This window comes from Vipera berus (genome assembly GCF_964194415.1).
Source record: "Vipera berus genome assembly, chromosome: 3".
NCBI classification, from domain to species: domain Eukaryota; kingdom Metazoa; phylum Chordata; class Lepidosauria; order Squamata; family Viperidae; genus Vipera; species Vipera berus.
The window spans coordinates 99,173,266-99,195,293 of NC_138204.1; the positions used below are offsets into that span (position 1 = coordinate 99,173,266).

General features: G+C 38.1%; 1 protein-coding gene across 5 annotated transcripts; it reads left to right on the top strand.

The window, feature by feature from the left end:
* The first annotated feature begins 124 nt into the window (after positions 1–124).
* On the top strand, positions 125–19,729 carry UCHL5 (ubiquitin C-terminal hydrolase L5). 5 transcript variants are annotated; one of them, XM_081322932.1, is made up of 13 exons: positions 194–314; positions 1,254–1,589; positions 2,713–2,776; positions 3,880–3,985; positions 6,505–6,630; positions 7,115–7,176; positions 7,265–7,395; positions 7,855–7,918; positions 8,607–8,709; positions 10,699–10,812; positions 13,719–13,748; positions 14,468–14,566; positions 19,062–19,729. In XM_081322932.1, exons 2-13 carry the CDS (start codon positions 1,508–1,510, stop codon positions 19,104–19,106), a joined length of 1,026 nt encoding a protein of 341 aa, XP_081179058.1. In that variant the 5' UTR covers positions 194–314; positions 1,254–1,507; the 3' UTR covers positions 19,107–19,729. The 5 variants fall into 5 exon arrangements, with proteins under 5 accessions (XP_081179060.1, XP_081179061.1, XP_081179058.1 ...); XM_081322931.1 differs by having other exon boundaries at positions 241–1,589; XM_081322934.1 differs by lacking the exon at positions 13,719–13,748 and having other exon boundaries at positions 125–1,589; positions 10,699–10,805.
* Positions 19,730–22,028: the final 2,299 nt, after the last annotated feature.

The window sequence follows — 22,028 nt, forward strand, 5'->3', positions numbered from 1 at the left end:
AAAAACAAGGGAGGGAGCCGGATGGGGCAGCGGGTCCCATCGCCTCTTGCACAGATGACGGGGAGTCCCTAGGACCCGGATGTACTGCACACGCATAAACACGCACACCCGCCCTGCAACTCAGACCTATGTCGCGGCGTTATCCCTCTGGGTCTCGCGGGCACAGGCGAAGGTTCCCGCTGATTGCTTTAGTGCGGGTTGTGCACAGCGCGATGTGAGCCCGGACCTCCAGCGCTCCTTGGGTGTTAAAGCTAAATTTGTGGTCCAAACCTTTTGAGCGAAGTTCGACGAGCCTGAACTGGAATTGCAATACCGTAGGGATGTGCTTGCAATTTCAGTTCCTTTTGGACGTTTTTGATAGGCAGCCGTTGAAGGCGGGAATGTAGGGACAGCGAAAGTAGAGGAGAAGGACTTTGGGGCTTTGAGTTTTGAGGTTTTACATCACATTACTGTGATTCGGTGACGGATTATTTTAATTTTCCGAGCAAAGCAGTCTGTATTAAATTGATGCCAATGGAGTGCAAGAGCCAGTTTGGTTTGCCAGTGGTTAAGGCACCGGGCTAGAAACCAAGAGACCGTGAGTTTTAGAACCTCCTTAGGCATAAAAATATTCTCCAGGGGAAGGTCATTATAGTTGCGTTTTATAGTCACGTAAAACATCAGTTGGAGCCAGAGAATAGAGAAAATGACCCAAGGGAGATCAGTTAGTGACAGCGTTGCTTAACCTAATCAGCAAATTAGGATGGCATTATTAACATGCTAAAGCAGTTAAAGCAAATAAGCAATCCTGATTATTGGGGCTAAAATATAATGTGGTTTCTTTAATTTGGGATTAAGTATTTGGTTTGTCATACTTGATTTATGATTTAGCGCAAAGTGGAACATAGCCAGGATAGCATAGCCAGGTAAAAATATTTTAGTCTAATGTTGTCCGCCTCCAAGCTGTTTCATTAGTCAATGGTTCAATATTATATGGATACAGAAAACTGGGTCGAGTAATTAACTGTGCATATCAGTGTAAACATAGCCTATAAGCCACTGCTTTCTTGGCTTATAAGTTGCCAACTGAACTTGCAAATGCAAAATTATAAAATAATACCACCACGCCGTTTACTCTATTTACACTGGTTTTGCTCTATTCTTAAAAACTCCGTCTCTAGCGGCTCTTTAATTGCAAGCCGGAAATGGAGCATGCCAGGCGGTTTAGCCTCTCCTCTCTTTGATTAGTCCTTTTGCTCCTCTCTTCATCATAGAGTAGAGGAGACTGCCCCGTCGAGATGTGAAGTCGCGGCCGCTGAGGCTGTCGGGAAAGCGGCGGCGTGCCTTGCTGTGCCGTGCCTTGTCTTGCTTTGCTTTGCTTTCGACCGTCGGCGGAGTGGGCGAAGAAGGGCGCGCGGCTATCGCAGAGGGGCGGCGCGTGAGCGGAGCGAGGGAGACTGCCGGAGTCTTTTGCGGAGTCCGGACGATTTGAGAGGAAGCAGGGCAGCGCGGCCGCTACTTGGACGCGATGGCGGGCGGGGGCAGCGCTGGCGAATGGTGCCTCATGGAGAGCGATCCAGGCGTCTTCACGGAGCTCATCAAGGGGTTCGGTGAGGTTTGTGGCTGGACTGCCTTCGCGCCCCCCCCCCTTCCGAAGCGGGGGAGTTAAAAGGGAGCCAAAGGGGGGAAACTGGCCAAAGCCTCAGATTCGACCTTCATGGGCTCGATTGGCTTGTTAAGATTCCCAGCAACGGTTTGCAAATGCCTCATTGATTAGGAATGGATGCGGTTTCTGGCCATGTACAGAACGCGGTTCCCTGGTTAACGACTGTTTGCAATTCAGTCATTGGAGCAGCAATTCAGGAATAACAAGCTACAATGACTAGGGCAAAAGCTGGCACGCCTATTTAGCATCTTGTGTGAAACTACTTTTTTTAAGGAGTCAGACGTCCTCTGGAAAAGATTATTTCCTCCCACATGTAGAATTCTTTTTTTCCTCGGTGCACATCAGATTTGATTTACTTTGATATCAAAATTTTTGGGGAAATGGAGAATAGAGATGATATTAACATCCTTTCCGTGCCCTAGTAATGGATCTGGAGGGGAAAATATTGAGGCTTATTTATGAAGAAGTTACAGCTATGTAACAAAAGAAATAGATTATGGAAATTGTAATAGGTATTGCCTCCCATTAATTTGGGAATGGGGAGAGAGATGCATACACATCAATTTATATGTGACACAGTAGCTTTTCATAAAACTGACTTTCAAAAAAGAGCAGAAACCAGACACTGTTCTGACATGCATTTGTAAATGTGCACTCATTAGATCAGTATTTTACCATTCATTTCCAGTTTTGTCTACAGCTTAGTGGTCTCCCAATCAAATGTTAACTAGGACCAAAGCTGCCCCCTTCTTCAAAAGCAGTCAAGATTGGCTGGTGGCTGTCATGTTAAATGTGTTAAATCTATATTTCAATTGTGTATCTATGATTAACAACATATAATGTAACAGATGCCTGAAAGTAAAATGTGTATGTGTCAGAATTTTGTGAATGCAAACATATGCAAGGAAGATACTTGAAGATCTGGATTGACTTGTAATTCCTTTTTAAATTAATTCTAAGTTTTGCCCTTGGATTTTTCCCATATAAACTCACCCTGGATGACTTCTAACCTACTTTTCAATTTTGCCTTATATATTTGTTATGAAAAATGATTTCTTAATTTTCAGGTTGCAGAGGAGCACAGGTTGAGGAAATATGGAGTTTGGAGCCAGAGAACTTTGAGAAATTAAAGTAAGTATGTTGCTTGTGGCTAGTTACCTTTTGTTCCCTGTGTTGATCCTTGCTGTATAATTTAGGTTCTGTATTTCCCACCAATGAATAAAGGAGATTTTTAGTCAAGCAATTCACATTGGAAAAAGAATGAAGATACCTTTTAGATTCTAGTCCTATATAATTACTTTTGTAAGTATATAGTTACATTGTGAGTTCTAGTGGGGAGAGGAGATTGAATGCTGCCACAGATCTGTAAAGTTATTTGCTTTGCCTGTTGCAAAGTCTAGGTACTCCATTACCCAGTAAGGAGATATAGTGAGGGAACAAAGTATTTGATCCCCTGCTTATTTTGTACATTTGCCCACTGACAAAGAAATGATCAGTCTATAATTTTAATGGTAGGTTTATTTTAACAGTGAGAGACAGAATAAGAACAACAAAATCCAGAAAAATGCATTTCAAAAAAGTAATAAATTGATTTGCATTTTAATGAGTGAAATAAGTATTTGATCCCCTATCCATCAGCAAGATTTCTGGCTTCCAGGTGTCTTTTATACAGGAAATGAGTTGAGATTAGGAGCACTCTCTTAAAGGAAGAGTGTTACCTGTATAAAAAATACCTGTCCACAGAAGCAATCAATCAGATTCCAAACTCCACCATGGCCAAGACCAAAGAGCTGTCCAATGATGTCAAGGACAAGATTGTAGACCTACACAAGGCTGGAATGGGCTATAAGACTATCAAGCAGCTTGGTGAGAAGGTGACAACAGTTGGTGCAGTTATTCGCAAATGGAAGAAACACAAAATAACTGTCAATCTCCCTTGGTCTGGGGCTCCATGCAAGATCTCACCTCATGGAGTTTCAGTGATCATGAGAACGGTGAGGAATCAGCCCACAACTACACAGGAAGACCTTGTCAATGATCTCAAAGCAGCTGGGACCATAGTCACCAAGAAAACAATTGGTAATACACATTTTTAGAAGGCATAGTATGCCTTTCCACTCCACCTGCTAATTAGTTATTGTTCTATGCTTTAATTATAAAACAAATGTTATTATTTCCTGGTCAGTATATATGTTTCAATTTTCAACATATTTTGTTTTTTTCTTTATCTGTAGGCCAGTTCATGGACTGATATTTTTGTTCAAATGGCAACCAGGAGAAGAACCAGCTGGTTCTGTTGTTCAGGATTCTAGATTAGATACATTATTTTTTGCTAAACAGGTATGGTAAATTGGAAAACACTGTGTATTTTCTAGGACAGCTAGAAGGAAGTTTCTGAATTAATACGTATATAATTTGCCTTTAAGCAAATTTATGGAGGACATATTTTTAAAACTATGAAGCATGAAATTGTCCAAATACAGCCCTTGACTTACAACCACAATTGAGCCCAAAGTTTATGTTGTTAAACGAAACAGTTAAGTGAATTTTTTGCCCCATTTTACAGCCTTTCTTGCCACACTTGTTAAGGGAATCATTGAAGTTGTTAAATTAGTAACAGTGTTGTTAAATGAAATCTAGCTTCCCAGTTGACTGCCTGTCAGAAAGTCACAAAAGGTGATCATGTGACCCCAGGATACTGCAATCGTCATAAATGAGTCAGTTGCCAAGCATCTGAATTTTGATCATGTGACCATGGAAACAGTTGTAAGTGTGAAAAACGGTCATCAGGCACTTTTTCAGTCCCATTGGTCACTAAATGAACTGTTGTAAGTCAAGGACTACCTATTTTTTTTTTCAAATACTGTTTATCAGGGAAATGGATTTTATCTTTATTTTTATTTGTTGCAGAATTGTAATATCTTCAATATAGACCTCTAGCCAGAAAATATCCAGTTGTTTAACATGGAACAAACTTTATTCAGTTTGATTTGATGTGTTAAGGTAGCAAGCATAATGTAGTAAAATTTAATTCCAGTGATATAATGTGTTTTGAACTGTTCCCATTTTACATGAGGATGTCATCCATATAAAGTTTAAGGATGAACAAGGTAGATCTGGACAAGGTGATTTCTGGTATGCTTAGGAACAGACTGAATTGTGGCACTAAAATTACCACTACTTTAAGAAGTTATCTCTTCATCTTTCTTTGCTTTTCTTGTCTGTTGTGTTTCACATGGAAATCTGTTAACTTTTTGGTGCAAAGTAAATAGCAGAATTGCCATTCTTTCTGCTTTTATTTGTGAGAGATAATACGTTAACCTAATCATATGAGAACATTCAGTTAACTCAGTTTAACTTGAATAGAAGATTGAGAAACAGAAGTTTTACTTAAGTTAAAAACTTGTGAGGCACTAAAACATGATTTCTTCCGGCAATGCCGGAAGAAATATCAAAAACCTAAGATACGCAGATGATACCACTCTAATGGCAGAAAGTGAAGAAGAACTAAAGAGCCTCTTGTTGCAGGTGAAGAAGGAGAGTGCAAAACTTGGGTTGAAACTTAACATTAAGAAAACCAAGATCATGGCATCCGGCCCTCTCAATTCCTGGCAAATAGATGGGGAAGAAATGGAGGTAGTGACAGATTTTATTTTCCTGGGCTCCAAGATCACTGCAGATGGGGACTGTAGCCAAGAAATTAAAAGACACTTGCTCCTGGGGAGGAAAGCCATGGCAAATCTAGACAGCACACTAAAAAGCAGAGACATCACCCTGTCAACAAAAGTGCGTATAGTCAAGGCTATGGTCTTCCCAGTTGCAATGTATGGCTGTGAAAGTTGGACCATAAGAAAGGCTGAGCGCCAAAAAATTGAGGCCTTTGAACTGTGGTGCTGGAGAAGACTCCTGCGAGTCCCTTGGACTGCAAGGCGATCAAACCGGTCAGTCCTAGAGGAGATCAATCCTGACTGCTCGTTAGAAGGCCAGATCCTGAAGCTAAAACTCAAGTACTTTGGCCACCTAATGAGAAGGAAGGACTCCCTGGAGAAGAGCCTAATGCTGGGGAAGATCGAGGGCAATAGAAGAAGGGGACGACAGAGAATGAGGTGGCTGGATGGAGTCACTGAAGCAGTAGGCGTGAGCTTAAATGGACTCCAGAAGATGGTAGAGGACAGGAAGGCCTGGAGGAATGTTGTCCATAGGGTCGCGATGGGTCGGACACGACTTCGCAGCTAACAACAACAAAACATGATTAACATTTGATTTCATAAAATCACTATGAACTAAGTATTGTTTAGATAAATCTTAATTCCTATATTTCATTTTTTTCTATTTGTCTTTTCTTTTAAATTCTTTGAAGGAACTATTTCCAAATACAGAACTCTTTAGCAGCCAATCATTACTATTTCTTAAGAAAGCATGTGTATAGTTATCAGAAAGATTATTAACAAAGAATATACTAACTATTAAATGCCAACAAGTTGAATGGTTCATGTAGCCCTTGGTCCATTTAATAATGCAAACCAAAATTTAATAATAATAATAATAATAATAATAATAATAATAATAATAATAGTAATAATAGTAATAATAGTAATAATAGTAATAGTAGTAATAAAAGACAATCACAAGCAACTGCTATTATAGGTTAATCTGTCCAGGGCCAGTTACAGGAATGGATGAAGTTGTTTATATAATGTGTCTTAGGTTTACATAAAAAAAAAGCTGAAGGATCAAATATATTTGATCATGCAAACAGACCTATGTAAACGGTTTGTAATTTAAAGGGGATTGCAGCAAGTAAAGTTAGTGATCTCTACAATTTGCACAAATTAAATTATTTTTTATAATCTTTACAGGTAATAAATAATGCTTGTGCAACTCAAGCAATAGTAAGTGTTTTGTTGAACTGCACCCATCAAGATATCCATTTAGGAGAAACACTGTCTGAGTTCAAAGAATTCTCTCAAAGCTTTGATGCAGCGGTATGTGTAAAAATGATATTTGAGAAAATGTCTTGAATATGAGCAATATAGGTGGCCCTCATTTTACAACCACAATTGGGATCAGAATTTCCATCGTTAAGCAAACCAGTTCTTAAGTGGGCTGTGCCTTATTTTGCAACTTTTTTTATCATGGTTGATAAGCTGATCATTGCAGTTGTTAATCATGCAGTCATTAAGTGAATGCGGCTTCCTGAACTGACTGCCTGTCAAAAACTGGCTGGTAAAGTCAGAAATGGCCATCACTTTACCCCAGAATGCTATCTCTATCAGGAATACATGCTGATTGCCAAATGCCTGAATTTTGATCACATACCCATGGGGGTTTTGTGACAGTTGTAAGTGTGAGGACCAGTTGTAAGGACCAGCACTTTTGGGGGGGGGATGCTGTTGAAATTGTGAATGGTTACTAAACGAATGATTGTTAAGTTGAGGCCTAATGTAATTACAGTGTTTTCTCTTTCAGATGAAAGGCTTGGCATTAAGTAACTCAGAAGTGATACGGCAAGTTCATAACAGTTTTGCTAGGTAAGAAGACATTGAAATAGTTCCCAAGTAAAATCTATTTAGAGGGGATGGTTGTAACGTTCATTCATGTATTGCACTTCTCCTGCAGACAACAGATGTTTGAATTTGATGCAAAGTCAACAGCAAAAGAAGAAGATGCCTTTCATTTTGTCAGCTATGTTCCTGTAAATGGCCGATTATATGAATTGGATGGTTTGAGGGAAGGTCCAATAGATTTAGGTAATATTTTCATTTCACCTATGTAGTTGTCAGTTTTTTTAACTGCAGCATGACATTCTGAATGTATAAATAGGGAGAGGAAGCTAATGGAAATCATTTGGAATTTTAAGAGCAGGTTGCAGTTACTGCCAGAAAATGACTGTTATGATAGATGTTGTCGATCAAAATCAGTTCAACAAAATGTATATTTATATGTTGTTTTCCTTTCAATCTTTAGCTCAAGGATGCTATTTACTATACCAGCTTACTTTTTCCCCCCCTCTGAATTGGTCAGCCCATTTCCCAAGAACTGGCCTGCAACCAACCCATCATTTTATTTTTTATGGGTACTTAGGCCCACAGGAGTGCCAGAATCATTATTGGAAATAGTGATGATGGCAGAACTTATGATTTTATGACTTCACGTTGCTAGCCTACGTCTCTGTATTGATTTACATTATTTGTGTACTTTCCTCTTAGGAGTGTGCAGTCAAGATGATTGGATCAATGCTGTAAGGCCTGTCATAGAAAAACGGATACAAAAGTAAGTATGTAACTTAAGCTCTTGCTTATAAAAAATTAAACAGATTTAGATTTTATTCTTGGCAAGCTAGATGAAGAAATTAAAACAACTTTTACTTAGCCGGTTATTTGTAGAAAACAATTTTTTTGAAATTCTCTTTAATATGTCATTGTTATGAACAACAGGCACACTTTTATTTGGCTAATCTAGAAGCTGATATGTACAGTGGAGTTCTTGATATGATAGAAACAGGGATACGCTGTAATCATTTCAAAAGTGCCTGCTGCTACACTGCCTAGGAAAGGAATATATGGAGATGATAACACAAAACATTATTTCATCTTCATTTTTATTTCAGTTACTTAGATTAAGACAAAGTTTACAATGTTATTTGATGTTCTGAAATCTTTGAGCATCAAGCTTTAGCTTCAAGGTAAGCATAGCTGACAGATGTACACAAAATTATTGGAGTCATATCACAGTGATTTTAACCAGGAGTGTTATATATATATTGCAACTATTAACACTTCAAAAGGCTCTCTTACTGAACTTTTCCATTGTTTATGTGATAGAGAGTAATGTTCAGTTTGAATCTTGACTTTGCTTGTGATATATTATTAAAATGCTCCAAAATGATTTAATACCTGTGAATATCTTTAAAATCATAACATAGTAACAGCAGTATGTAACAACAGTTTTTATTTTGCAGGTATAGTGAAGGTGAGATAAGGTTTAACTTGATGGCAATTGTATCTGATAGAAAAATGATATATGAACAGAAAATTGCCGAACTGCAGAGACAGTTGGCTGAGGTATTTATCAATTAGACATGCTTCTTTGTAATGGCTGGGATGTGAGGGTGAATGAATTACCTGGAGCAACTAGGACTACATATCATATAAGAGTGATTTAGGAATATAAAATTATAAAGCAGGTATCAGATTTATATAACATGATTTTTCCTATTCCTTCTTTCCCTTCTCCATTCAGTAACTAAGCCTTACCAATTTATTTGGAATCTTGAAAAGAGTGAGTTAACAAGCTGAAATTAAACACCAGTTTTTATTTAACTTCAAAATGTATCTTCCAGAAAGATACATTTGCAGTCGGTGTTGGCAGGAGGGCAGAGGTCGACCCCAAGGTCTCTCGTTTGTGGAGTTCCTCAGGGGTCGGTCCTCCCGCCTCTCCTGTTCAACATCTACATGAAACCGCTGGGTGAGATCATTCGTGGTTTTGGAGTTGGGTATCATCAGTACGCTGATGATACCCAGTTTTTCATTTCGACCCCAAACCACCCCAGTGATGCCCTCGACGTGATGTCCCGTTGCCTGGAGGCGGTTCGGGTCTGGATGGGGAGGAACAGACTTCAGCTCAACCCTGACAAGACTGAGTGGCTGTGCATACCGGCATCCCGGGATATTCAGAATATTCCACCTCTTTCCATGGGGGGTGAGCTTTTACCCCCTGTAGATAGGGCTCGCAACTTGGGAGTCCTCCTAGATTCGCAGCTCACTCTGGAAGATCATATAGTAGCTGTGACTAGGGGGGCTTTCGCCCAGGTTCGCCTGGTGCGCCAGTTGCGGCCCTATCTAGACCGGGATGCCCTGTGTACGGTCACTCATGCGCTCGTGACCTCTCGTCTGGACTACTGCAATGCTCTCTACATGGGGCTTCCCTTGAAGACCACTCGGAGGCTCCAGCTGGTACAGAATGCAGCCGCGAGAGTTGTCTTGGGAGTCTCCCGGTACTCCCATGTTACACCTTTGCTCTGCGAGCTGCATTGGTTACCAGTTGTCTTCCGGGTGAGATTCAAGGTTTTGGTAATGGTTTTTAAGGCCCTACATGGCATGGGTCCGGAGTACCTCGGGGACCACCTGCTGCCAGCGTCAACTTCCCTCCGCCCTGTGCGTTCCCACAGAGAGGGCCTCCTCAGGGTGCCTCCGGTCAGAGAATGTCGGCTGGTGGCCCCCAGGGGGAGGGCCTTCTCTCTGGGCGCTCCGGCTTTATGGAATCAGCTGCCGGTCGAGCTCCGGATGGCACCTGACCTTCGCTCCTTCCGACGCGGTCTGAAGACCCATCTATTTGAACAAGCCGGCCTGGCCTGATGGGGATATGTTGGGGTTTTAATGGGGATTTTTATATTGTTATCGACTTTTAGCTGGGCTACTATTTAATTCTTTTTAATTTTTGTATCCTGTATTTTTTATATGTGCCCTGTTCACCGCCCTGAGTCCTTCGGGAGAAGGGTGGTATACAAATATAATAAAACTAAACTAAACTAAACTAAACTATTACAATTTTGAATAGCCTACCTGTAAAGTTTCTATCCTTTTCCTAAAAGGGAGATTCTTCTAAACAAAATTGCATTAAACCGACTATTTGAAAAATATGGCTTCTAGGGTAGAATACCAAACTGCAGACTATTACATTTGCAAATTAAGTGCAGTTTGCCAAGCATTAAAAACAAGCACTAGAAGGCAGCAAAGAGGTGTGGATTGTATGCTTTAGAAAAGAAGGTTTTCTTTCCTTTGATCAATAGTTCTGGAAAACAAATGATTGCATACACTCTTAGGCATTATGATTGGTCCTAAAATAATATTGCCCAAATCAAGAGTTTGGATTGATTTTTCCTATATATTAAGCTTTCTATTTATGAAAAAGTTTGCATCTGATACTTGAACTTGCAAAATATGGAATCAGCTCTTTATTTCAATGTATATTGTTCATATTCTTCATTTCTTGAATGGATGCTGTGTTCAAAATGCTGTTATTTAATTTAATAAAACTATTTTTCCCAACAGGAAGAGCCGATGGATACAGACCAGAGTGGTAATATACTAAGTTCCGTTCAATCTGAAGTTGCAAAGTATCAGATGTTAATTGAAGAAGAAAACCAAAAATTGAAAAGGTACAAGGTAAGTAGGCCCTTTGAATGGTAGAAAGAGGTCATCTGTTTGTTTGAAACATTAACCCTGTGCTAAGTTGTTTTCCACAGAGAGAGCCACTTTAAGATAATGTGCTCCTTAATGTTCAGAACAACGGTAATCTTAGAAACCAAATATATTCAAGATGAATCATTGCCTCTTAGAATAAAAGAAAGTAATGTCATATCAAACTACCCCCATTAAAAATGATCCAGATTTTCAAAGTTATTGTTAAATCTCACTCACAAGAACCAAGAAAATGGGACTTTCTCCTCTTCTTCAATAGTTTGCTTGTTTGCACCTTTCCCTACTGTTCTGTTTGGTCTCAGAATAAATAAAGAGTGGGGAGGACATGCAGGACACTCTCAGCCCAACTCACCTCATGGGTTGTTGTGAGAAAAAAATAAAGAGAAGGAAGATGTGCTGGATATATTCACTGCCTTGAGAGTGGTAAATTAATAAAGATTAGATATAAATAAAGAATTTGTAGCAGAAATATCCGTGGATTAGTGTAATATTTAAGGCATCAGGCTAAAAAACAGGATGCTGTGAGTTCTAATCCTCCCTGGGCACAAAGCCAACTGGATGTCCTTGGGCCAGTCACTTTCTCTCAGCCTAAGAAGCAGGCAACAGCAAACCACTTGAAATCTTGCCAAGAAAACTAGGGAGCTGTCCAGTCAGTCACTAGGAGTTAAGACTGATTCACAGGCACCGGAAAAGAAAAAGAGAGAGAAAACACATGATTTGTTATCTAGTTCCTGCTTACATTCTCCCCCCCCCACACCCCTCCCCCAGTCTAAAATTGTTTGGTACTTGGTTTCTTCCCTGATGTGTTTCTGCTACTAATATAGCAATAGCACTTAGACTTATATACCACTTCACAGTGCTTTACAGTCAGCATATTGCCCCAGGATGAGTCAATCTTGAGCCACTCAGAATCGAACTGGAGTGAGCAGTGAGTTAGCCTGCAGTCTGCATTCCAACTACTGTGCCACCATAACCAGCAGGGATAGTTGTGATAAGATTTCATTTTAGTGTCTATTCTTCAATGCAGATTTCAGAGCGGGGGGATTGTTTAGAATATTTCTGAGTGGGTTACTAATATTTTGAATGTCCATTCCTTATTTTTGTCCCTTGTGTTAAGACCTGAATGTGAGAGTTTGAGAATCATAAAGAGAAATCAGTTGGTTTTCATGGTAGACTGTTTTGTTTGTGTTTCTCTATTAAAATATATCAATTTTATTTTAGTTACTCAAAAGTAATAATTGCATTTGTTTAGTTCTTTTTTCCTGGCTCCACTTCCATTTTCTAGTGTAAATATCCATCTCAAAGACCAAATTCAACCTTTGCATCAAAAACTACTGTGTCGTTCTGGCTTAAAGAAATTAGTTTTGATATTTTTTATAAACCCAACTTTACACTGATTTCTATGAGCATCTATAAAGAGTCATCACTTTCCATGTTTCTGTTGGACCTCCAAGTTGCTTGTATCATGCCCAAAGAAGGACCCTGGTTCTACATTGCTGACAGAAAAAATATATTGATGGGCAAGCAATCTTTCAATTAATCTTTTCTATCACTATCATATTTCTATTTGAAGAACGTCTGGTCAGTTTCTGGGGAATAAAAAAGTTTCCCAGGGCACAGTGTGAAAATTGGTTGTGTACATAAGCAGAAAACATATCTTAGAAAATTAAATTCCCTAGCCTATTTATAAAAGAGAGCAAATCATGTATATGTCATTCATTTTCTTTTGCTTTCAAAGCTGTTATGCAATCTTACTGAAAGTTCAAGAGAAACATTCTCAAAAAGCAATTCAATTTGTGAAAAGTTTAGGCCCTCCTAATAAAATTGTATGTTTCAATAAATCTCTAATGAACAGATGGTGACACAGTGAAACATGGTATCTTTCTGCAAATTAGCATCTAAGTGTTATTATTTATATAGCTAAATACATAGTAAAAATAAGACTAATGAATGTGACATGTACAAAAGTATAAACACTCTTCCATTCAGTTCGGTGCTGTTTCTTAAAATATTTTTAAAATACTATTGCTAATAAAAATAGTTATTGAAATCCAAAAAGTTGATTGACTTGTTAGGTCTCCAGTTAGCCCAGTGAAGACAATTCCACACATTAGCAAATACTCTGATTTTTTTTTTACCTCTCTGTGATGGTTATTCTATCTGCTTCCAGGAACTATGGTTAAGCAGCTCTCTGAGTATTTGGAAATGAATATATAGATAGTCCTTGATTTATGGCAACAATTGGGACTGGAACTTCTATCTCTAAGCAACACAATCGTTAACTGTCATTCCTGACCTATGTTGCTGAGGTTCTTAAGCAGATAACATGATCATTAAGCAAATGCAGCTTTCCCTATTGGCTTTGTTGGAAGCTCTCTGAGAAAATCGCAAATGGTGGTCAATGATCATGTGATCCATGAATGCTCCAACTGTCATAAATGCATGCCAGTTGCCAAGCCTCTAAATTGCAACTGCAGTGGTACTACAGTGGTCATGAGTATGAGAACCCCAACATAAGTCACTTTTTTCAGCAGAGTCATAATTTTGGACAGTCACTAAAAATTTACATGGGAGAGTTGTTGCAGCAGTTATCTTGTTAATGGAACTGTTTGGCCATATCCAGCAAGAATACACTTGGAGAAATCTGTATGGAGGACTCCAGCATGCATGAATATTTCTTAACTAGAAGAATTCTGCAAAGAATAGTGAGGAGAAAATACAAAAGCAAGAAAAAAAGGAATCCCATCACTTCCAGAATGTGAACGTCTTTGTTGGAGAGCTGCTTTGCTCAGGCTATTCATTATATTTCATGGCTAGTTAATCTTCCACTCCCGTGCCTTTTTGAAATTTCTTTTCTACCTTGTTTCTAGGGGGCAGTGCAACCTGATCCCTGCAGCAAGGTCAGATAGCTTGTAATCTAATTCATTTGGTTGCTGTTTTCAAATTCTTCCTTTATTTTAGATCACCTTCATATATTTTAAATATTTGATTCCTAATGGAAAGTGTCACCTCTTATCTCTGTGGTCACTGTTTGTGGAACCAACCAGGTGGTTGGAATAGCCAACTAAATTCAATGGTCATTTCAAATGTAAAGCTAGACTGTTTTGTTCATGGCTAAACAATTGTATTGGAAATTTATTTTGGAAGAAAGGATAACTACTAAATTCAGAGAACAAGTTCCTTAACAACCTAAATGTTTGTTCAACTTCTTAGGACGTTTAAGCTTTTAAACCAAGTCCATATCTGTTGTCAGCCACATATAAATGTTGAGCTTAATCCTAAAAACTGAAGACATTGTAATTCAGAGTACAGTATAGTAAAAAAAAATATTGCATGCATATCTTGATTGTGTGCAAGACAGGATACTTTTGTTATCACTGATTATTTTTTAACTCTCCTGGTCAAAAGGATTGTTGAAGATTAGCTGTAACTCTCTTATTACAACCATTAGCTGTAATCTCTCCTCCCCATTCCCCCTTCTTTCCCTCTGTCTCTACCCCTGGCCCGTTCCTAAAACAGTGTAGTGCTTTTAGCCAGAAAATTACCTCACGAACGTGGTTCTGTGGAATAGTAATGGAACCAAATGCTGATTCATGTCATGCTTCTTCTGTGCTTACAGATTGAAAACATTAGAAGAAAACACAACTACTTGCCATTTATCATGGAACTGCTCAAAACATTAGCAGAACATCAGCAGTTGATTCCACTAGTAGAAAAGGTAAATGCTGCATTACAAGTAGAATTCTAGTCTCCTATGAAGGTGGTGGCGGGGTTGAGAGTACAGGTAGTCCTCGACTTATGACTACAATTGAGCCCAAAATTTCTGTTGCTGAGACATTTGTTAAGTGAGTTTTGCTACATTTTATGCATCTCTTGCCATAGTTGTTCAGCGAATCACTGCAGGTGTTAAGTTAGGAACAGGGATGTTAAGTGAATCTAACATTCCCGTTGACTTTGCTTGTTAGAAAGTTGCAAAAAAGACTGCAGCCGTCATAAATATGAGTCTGAATTTTGATCTCATGACTTTGGTGAAATGCTGAAATGGTTGTAAGTATGAAAAATGGTCATAGGCCATGTTTTTCAGTGCTATTGTAACTTCAAATGGTCATTAAATGAAATGTAAGTTGAGGACTACTTGTAGCATCTGCCTGTGTGGAAAATTAAAAATAATTATTTACAGATTACTGTTTTGAATGAGAAGAGATAAGGCTATCAGCTGTAGTAGCTGCACAACCACTAGATGGCATTCTTGAATCATGGATACATTCCTCTTAAAATGTTGACCTGAAGAATGCTTCTTATTTCTCTAATTACTTTGACTTGCTGCATTGTTGCAATTCTAGCTGTAACACTGATTTAGTGATATAGCCAAGTTCCAAGCACATTTGGGGAAGAAAGTAACGTGATTTGCCTGTTCTCTGTCCCCTTAGGGTTATTAAACTGTTCATCTAACCTGATTTTGATTATTATCCTAAAATAGCCTTGGACGTGTTCTTCCCTGCTTTAGATGTAAAATATGAGATTCTTAATGCTTTAAAAAATCAGTTTAAAGGTTTTACCCATATATTTTTTTTCATTTTTAAATAAATAGTATTAGTTCCTTGCTTTTCACAATTTTCATTTCTATGTATAATTCATCACATGCTACCAGGCTTTCATCAGAAGATTTTAAAGAACATGTTTTGAGAGTAATTCTGTTGAGTCATAGAAGTTAATTGAAAATGTACTCATACTTAAAATAAATACATGACTTGTAGTTATGGCCAAATTAAAGCTTACTGACTTCAGTAAATCATGCCTAAGTATGAATAAAACAGGATCTAGCTCTTTGTAATTTTGTGTGTTGGATTGCAAAGATTTTGCTGTCTCTTAACATGAGTATAATCAGGTGCCAAGAGCCATACTTAACTTGAAAGTTGATAGGAAGGGAATATTTGATCTTCTGAAGGAGTTTTAAAATCATGCTTTTTTAAAAAAAACATGTTTTAAAATTTTCTTCAAAACATTAAAGTACAAATGCCAAACAAATACAAACAACAAAGCTAAAGAAGACTATAACAAAAAAGTACATAAACAAAACAGACATATACAGAAATTGTCCCTCCTAATTGAATAGTGATTATATTTCAAAGATAATAATTTGTCCCCCCCCCCTTGTGAAGCAGGCACACAATTTGTAAATTTCTCCAATAATATTTACCCAACTCACTTAACCAGACATCTATTAGTATATAAAAACATAGTTTACAAGTAAAACCAACAACTAAATTAAACTTCTAAACCCTCTATTAACAATCTGTTTATTGTATTTCACTCACAAAAAGTCCACAATGGCTTCTGGTCTGCCAGAAGTCACAACAATCATTGTCTCTGGTTCGTCCAGGATCAAATAAACTCTACTGATTCTTAATAATACAGCTTTTCCTTAAAATATTAAATGGGATCTTTTCTAGCAATTGAATTTTATTCCCCAAAATCATAAGTTTCTGTTGTGTCTTATCTCCACAGCATTTGTTGTCTCCTATACAGTTATATGACAAGATATCGTAACATTTCATTCCACACAGCATTAACCTTGTGAACTCTCAGGCTTCCTCCTTCCGTTATATATTCAAGATGGGCAGTATTTAATATTTTATTGTTAAGTATATGTAGGGGTGTGGGTCTATACATATGTTGTATATAGTATGTTTTAGGTGTGTGTCGTGTGTGTTTCACTTTGAGAGCAGGCAACTAAATTTCATTTTTGATGTGTACCGTTGTGCCCACGGTAAAAAATGACAATAAAGATTATCATTTGTTTTCCAATTAGGTTTAATAAAACCGTTCCCCATTCTTCCTCAGTCTTAGAAGAAGTCAAGTTCATCACTCGTCAATTCTGTCGACTTTGAGCTTTTAGAATTCATATCTTTCTCAGTCCTCTAACCAACTCATATTTTCTAAGTCAGCCTTATCTTTCAAGGCTGCCAGCTTAGATCAAGTAAAACCAATCTTTGTTTTATAAAATGATGTCAAGCCTGCAGTTTTAAAACTTTTTTGCACCAAAATGGCCAAAATACATGCAATTGTGTCAGATGGAGCTATAGAAACAAGGTTCATTGTTGTAGATTGGTCAGTTTCAATCAGTTTTAATTGTGTAAAAAGCTGGCCATTTAAGAAGAGTATATCAGCCCATATGATTGTTCGTTCTTTGTTGCAATTAAGTAGAATAGTAGATTCTTGATTTAAATGAAATTAAAGTTAATAAGTTCATTCAGATTGTTGCTTTAGTGTTGAGGTTGTTATAGATTCAGCATTTTATCAGCTGAAGAATGTGTGTGTGTGTGTGTGTGTGTGTGTGTGTGTGTGTGTGTGTGTATGCGTAAATTTTTGGATTTCTAACAAAGAATTAAAGGGAGACTGATATAGCCATTTCAAACTTATTTGTTCTCATCAGTCAGCCACACCCTTTCTGAGATTCGAACCTGGGCTGTTTGCACATTAGGCAGTTGTTTTAACCTGTGGCCGGCATGACTAGATGCCAGAGGCGCACGGAACGCTGTTACCTTCCCACCGTAGTGGTCCCTATTTTTCTACTTGCATTTTTACGTGCTTTCAAACTGCTAGGTTGGCAGAAGCTAAGACGAGTAACAGGCGCCCACTCTGTTACGCGGCACTCGGGTTTTGACCCGCCAGACTGCCAACCTTCTGATCGACAAGCTCAGCGTCCTAATCCACTGAGCCACCGCATCCCATATATATATAAACTGCAGCCTTTGTGTTTACATCAAAAACCAGCAACTGAGGTTTAAAATAATGGGTAATAAACTTGCATACTGTAATAGAGGATTTTTTTGCTTATTGGACAACCTCAGATGATACATCGGTACTTTTACACTTTATTGAGCTTCCGCCTTGTAATATACAGGAACAAATAACTACTTTGAAATGTAGCTGCCTATTTAGAATACAGTATTCTTGAGATAATTGTCCCATAACAGACATTAATTTATATCGGACTCACAAACCTTTTGATAATTTATCCTTAGGGAAAGAATTTTATTGAATCTAAAAATACAGTGAAAAGTTTTTCTAAAGTTGACTACAGGAGATTTTATTTAAAAAGTTATCAAGTTCTCTCTATAGTAATGCCTAACTTAAATCAGAGTAAGCATTTTTATCTTTGTAAAATACCTATTGTTATTTTGCTATATAACACAGGCAGAGAAATGCTGATAATAAACCTTGATTATTATGTACAGATAGTTGTCAGCTTATGATCATTTATTTAACAATGGTTCGAAATTACAATAATCTCAAAAAAAGGTAAGGTATAACCCATCCTCAAAGTTGTGACTGTCGTACCATGACTCCCAGTCACATGATCATAATTCAAGTGCTTGGCAACTGGCTTGCATTTGCTATAGTTGCCTGTTGTGATCACAATTTGTGACCTTCCCAGCCAGCTTTTGACTAGCAAAGTCAATTGGGGAAGTTAGACAAGCACCCGGTTTGCTAAACAACCACAGAGTTTCACTTAATGACTGTGATTCAAATGCTTATAAAATAGGTCCGATGATCACATTGTGATTCACTTAATGACCGCATCACTTAGCAACCAAAATGCTGGTCCCAGTTATCATAAATCAATGACTGCTGAAGTTAGCAATTGTGAAGAACAATTTGAGGATTGCATGTACCATTAGTGTCTCATCAAGTTTTTAGAAATACAACATCAGTACTGGTGCTCCAGTGCCTGGCTCTAGCTCTCAGAGCCCGATGTTATAATTATTTCATGACCTGTCTTTGTCCATAAACTCAAGCTTACAAGGGATCTTTATTTTATCCCTACTACAATAACTCTTTGAAGTAAATTAGATTAAAAGAGAATGATTAGCCAGTACACCACACCAGCTGTTCTGCAATGTTGTTTTCAGAGGTAAAGCAGATGGATTAGGAAAAATTATGGTTCTTCCTTAAATGGGGAGCCTCTGCTACATCCTAATTTGCTCTACAAATTGATGGAGGTGTTCTGCTTGAGAAGGGCAAGACTGCATCAGCATGGTACCTTGGCTGATGGATAAGGTGAAAACCTCAGCTCAAAATAGTAAAGAACGGTTGATGTGCTCTATAGCTTCTTTGTATATTAAATATTTCAAGAAAGTGCATGTTGAGTCACACACAAAAAATATGTTACTAAAACGGTGCACTTTCTATCTGTTTTTATCTTCTAGGCAAAAGAAAAACAGAATGCTAAGAAAGCTCAAGAGGCCAAATGAAAATCAATGTCTTTACAGGGTGGAGGCCTGGAGAAGAAAATGTGCTTCTTTGTAACTTTGCAAGACTTGTACAGTTTAAATTTTTCCGGCACATATTTGCAAATTTGTCACAGTTTGTCCTGTCTCATTTGCACGGGGGTCTTCCCTATTTCCCTGTTGTTATCATGTGCATGAGCTACCACTAAGTATGGTTTTAGAATCTCTGTCCAATTCCAGTATATAACAGTGATTTCTGATTGATTCTTCATATGTAATCAGGAAATGCTGCTACAGTTTGTATAGACCCATATTGATGCAAGTAATGTAGAAGTAATGAACATGTTACTGTAATGAACATATTTAAAATATCTTGTCTCTTAATGAAACCATGGATATATAGTTATGTGAAGAGAGCTTAACTTATTTTTACAAATAAGTTGGTCTATCTTTGCTTCCCACCACTACTTATCTTGGTCTTGGAATTGTTCAGTACTTGATCTAAGCTGTTTTTATGGAGTTATGTCTACATTTTCTATACAACTGAAGGTAAAAATTTAACATTGGAATGATTGACAAAGACCAATGAATAAGCATAAGAGTTTATTGCTTTAGTAGAAAAAAATAAATATTCCCATTTTTATTTTGGCAAATTATTGTCTGGTATGATAATTCTGTGTACTGTCTGAATAATATGATTTTGTGAGGGGGGGATCTCTTATTTTGAACATTTCAATCCCTCTCATATTGGCCCTGTGGTCTTCACCTACGTTACACAATCTGCTGGCTTCCACACTTGCAAGCAGAGTGACATTGCAGGTTAGCTTTATTAGTAGATATAAACTGTAGAAATGATTGTGTCACATAGGGAAGGGGTATTGCAAGCCTTCATCAAGAAGTGAATGTAGTATTGGGGAATCAGAAAAAACCTCGCAGTGAGATAATAAAAGAGGATTGAATTAAATAGTTCTAAATTCTAAAAAAGTTGGATTAAATGAATAAGCCATGACTTTCTTGAAATATGCAAAGCAAATGCAATCAGTGGAACCCAATCCCTCATTAGAAGAGATAATATTTTTGAGCCAATGAAGGCAAATATAATAATGTAGGATCCGATGTGGGCCAGTTACCAGGACCAGAAGTTTAGTCTTTCGAGCTGTCAGATTTGTGCTGGAGCCCATCCTCAGGGAATTCTCTCACCAGAATGTGACAGATATTTTTGACCAATTATAGAAATAAGTCTTGTCAAGGAATGGTAATTTGGACAAATCTCAGACCCAGCAGATTTTGTCAGTTAGTTTGAAAGTCCACTAAATCAGGTTTTGTTAAATTGAAATTTTATTATATATTTAAAGAATTGGGAGAAGAACCTGTTCTTAGAGGAGTACTGTATATGAAAAAATAAGCAAAAAATAGACTAGACAAGAAGTGCCCATGTCTGCCTTCTTTCATCTGCGTGAGTGGCCCTAAATTACGTTCACTACAGATCTGAGCAACCCTGATTCGACTGCTGAGATTTAGAGGCTGGCAGCATGTATAGAACTTACTGTAGGTTTTCCCAAACCTGATCTAGGATCTTGGTGCCTTAATACTTCTGAATCACTTCTCCATTGGTCAGAATCCACCTCAAATAAGGGGTCCAAGTTTCAGGCATTACGTTTGAAAGAGGTGTATAAATCAACAGACAATTCAGTAACAAGACAAAGGCAAAATTGAGTATGCTTATGTTTTCCTTAAGAAAAAGAAGTGGGCATGCTACCTATTTTCAGGTGCCTTAAAAGTCACAACAGATAATCAAGATTTGTTCTCGGTGCCCTGAGTGGGATACTCAGAATAATATTTGTTAAGAGAAAGGTGGTGAGCTCTGCTGAATGCAACCAAGCAGATGGACCACCATCTGGAGATGTGCTGGGGATGCTTTAATTTTGATTTCTTCACTAAGTAGGAATTTGGATTTAATGACTTCAAATGGAACTCTTTCCAAGTCAGTGATTCACCCCTACGAGCTTCAGCAATTGTTGTCAATGGAAATACTTGAACCAGGAGTCTTGCATTACAAAACACTGGATATTTCCTTAAATTGGTGAAACAACTATCCCCCAAAGCAGACTGGACTTTAATATATACAATACTAAAGGTGTATCAAAAAGGGACACGGTGGCTCAGTGGGTTAGGACGCTGAGCTTGTCGATCAGAAGGTTGGCAGTTTGGCAGGTCGAATCCCGAGTGCCGCGTAACGAGTGAGCGCCTGTTACTTGTCCCAGCTTCTGCCAACCTAGCAGTTTGAAAGCACGTAAAAATGCAAGTAGAAAAATAGGGACCACTACGGTGGGAAGGTAACAACGTTCTGTGCGCCTTTGGCATCTAGTTATGCCGGCCACATGACCACAGAGACGTCCTCGGACAAGCGCTGGCTCTTCGGCTTTGAAACGGAGATGAGCACCAGCCCCTAGAGTTGGAAACCACTAGCACGCATGTGCGGGGGAACCTTTACCTTTAAAGGTGTATCAGAGAGATGGATGGTCTTTCATATATTTTTATCCCTCCCTTCTGTTTTGTCTTCTGAGATTCTTGAATTAATTCACCATGGTACAAAACAAAACATAAAAAGAAAAAAAGACAACAGCAGAATAAAAGTCATCACTTTCAAGCCAATTAGGAATCAGCCAAGTAATACTGACTAACAGAAAAAGCTTGTAGCTACTGCGAGAACACACTGTTGGCTTTTCTAGGATAAGAGCATTTCATATGCAAAGATTTAAGCAATATTCTTGTAGTGTACTTGTGCTGGTAGCATACTAGAGATTAAGGTTTCCTCAGAAGACATTACATGGGACAATCTTTTATACTGATTCAAGTTGTTAACAGACTTGTAGAAGAATTAAACACTAATAATCAGAGGTGGAGATCCAAGCTAAACTACCCTACACAATATCAAGTACTGCT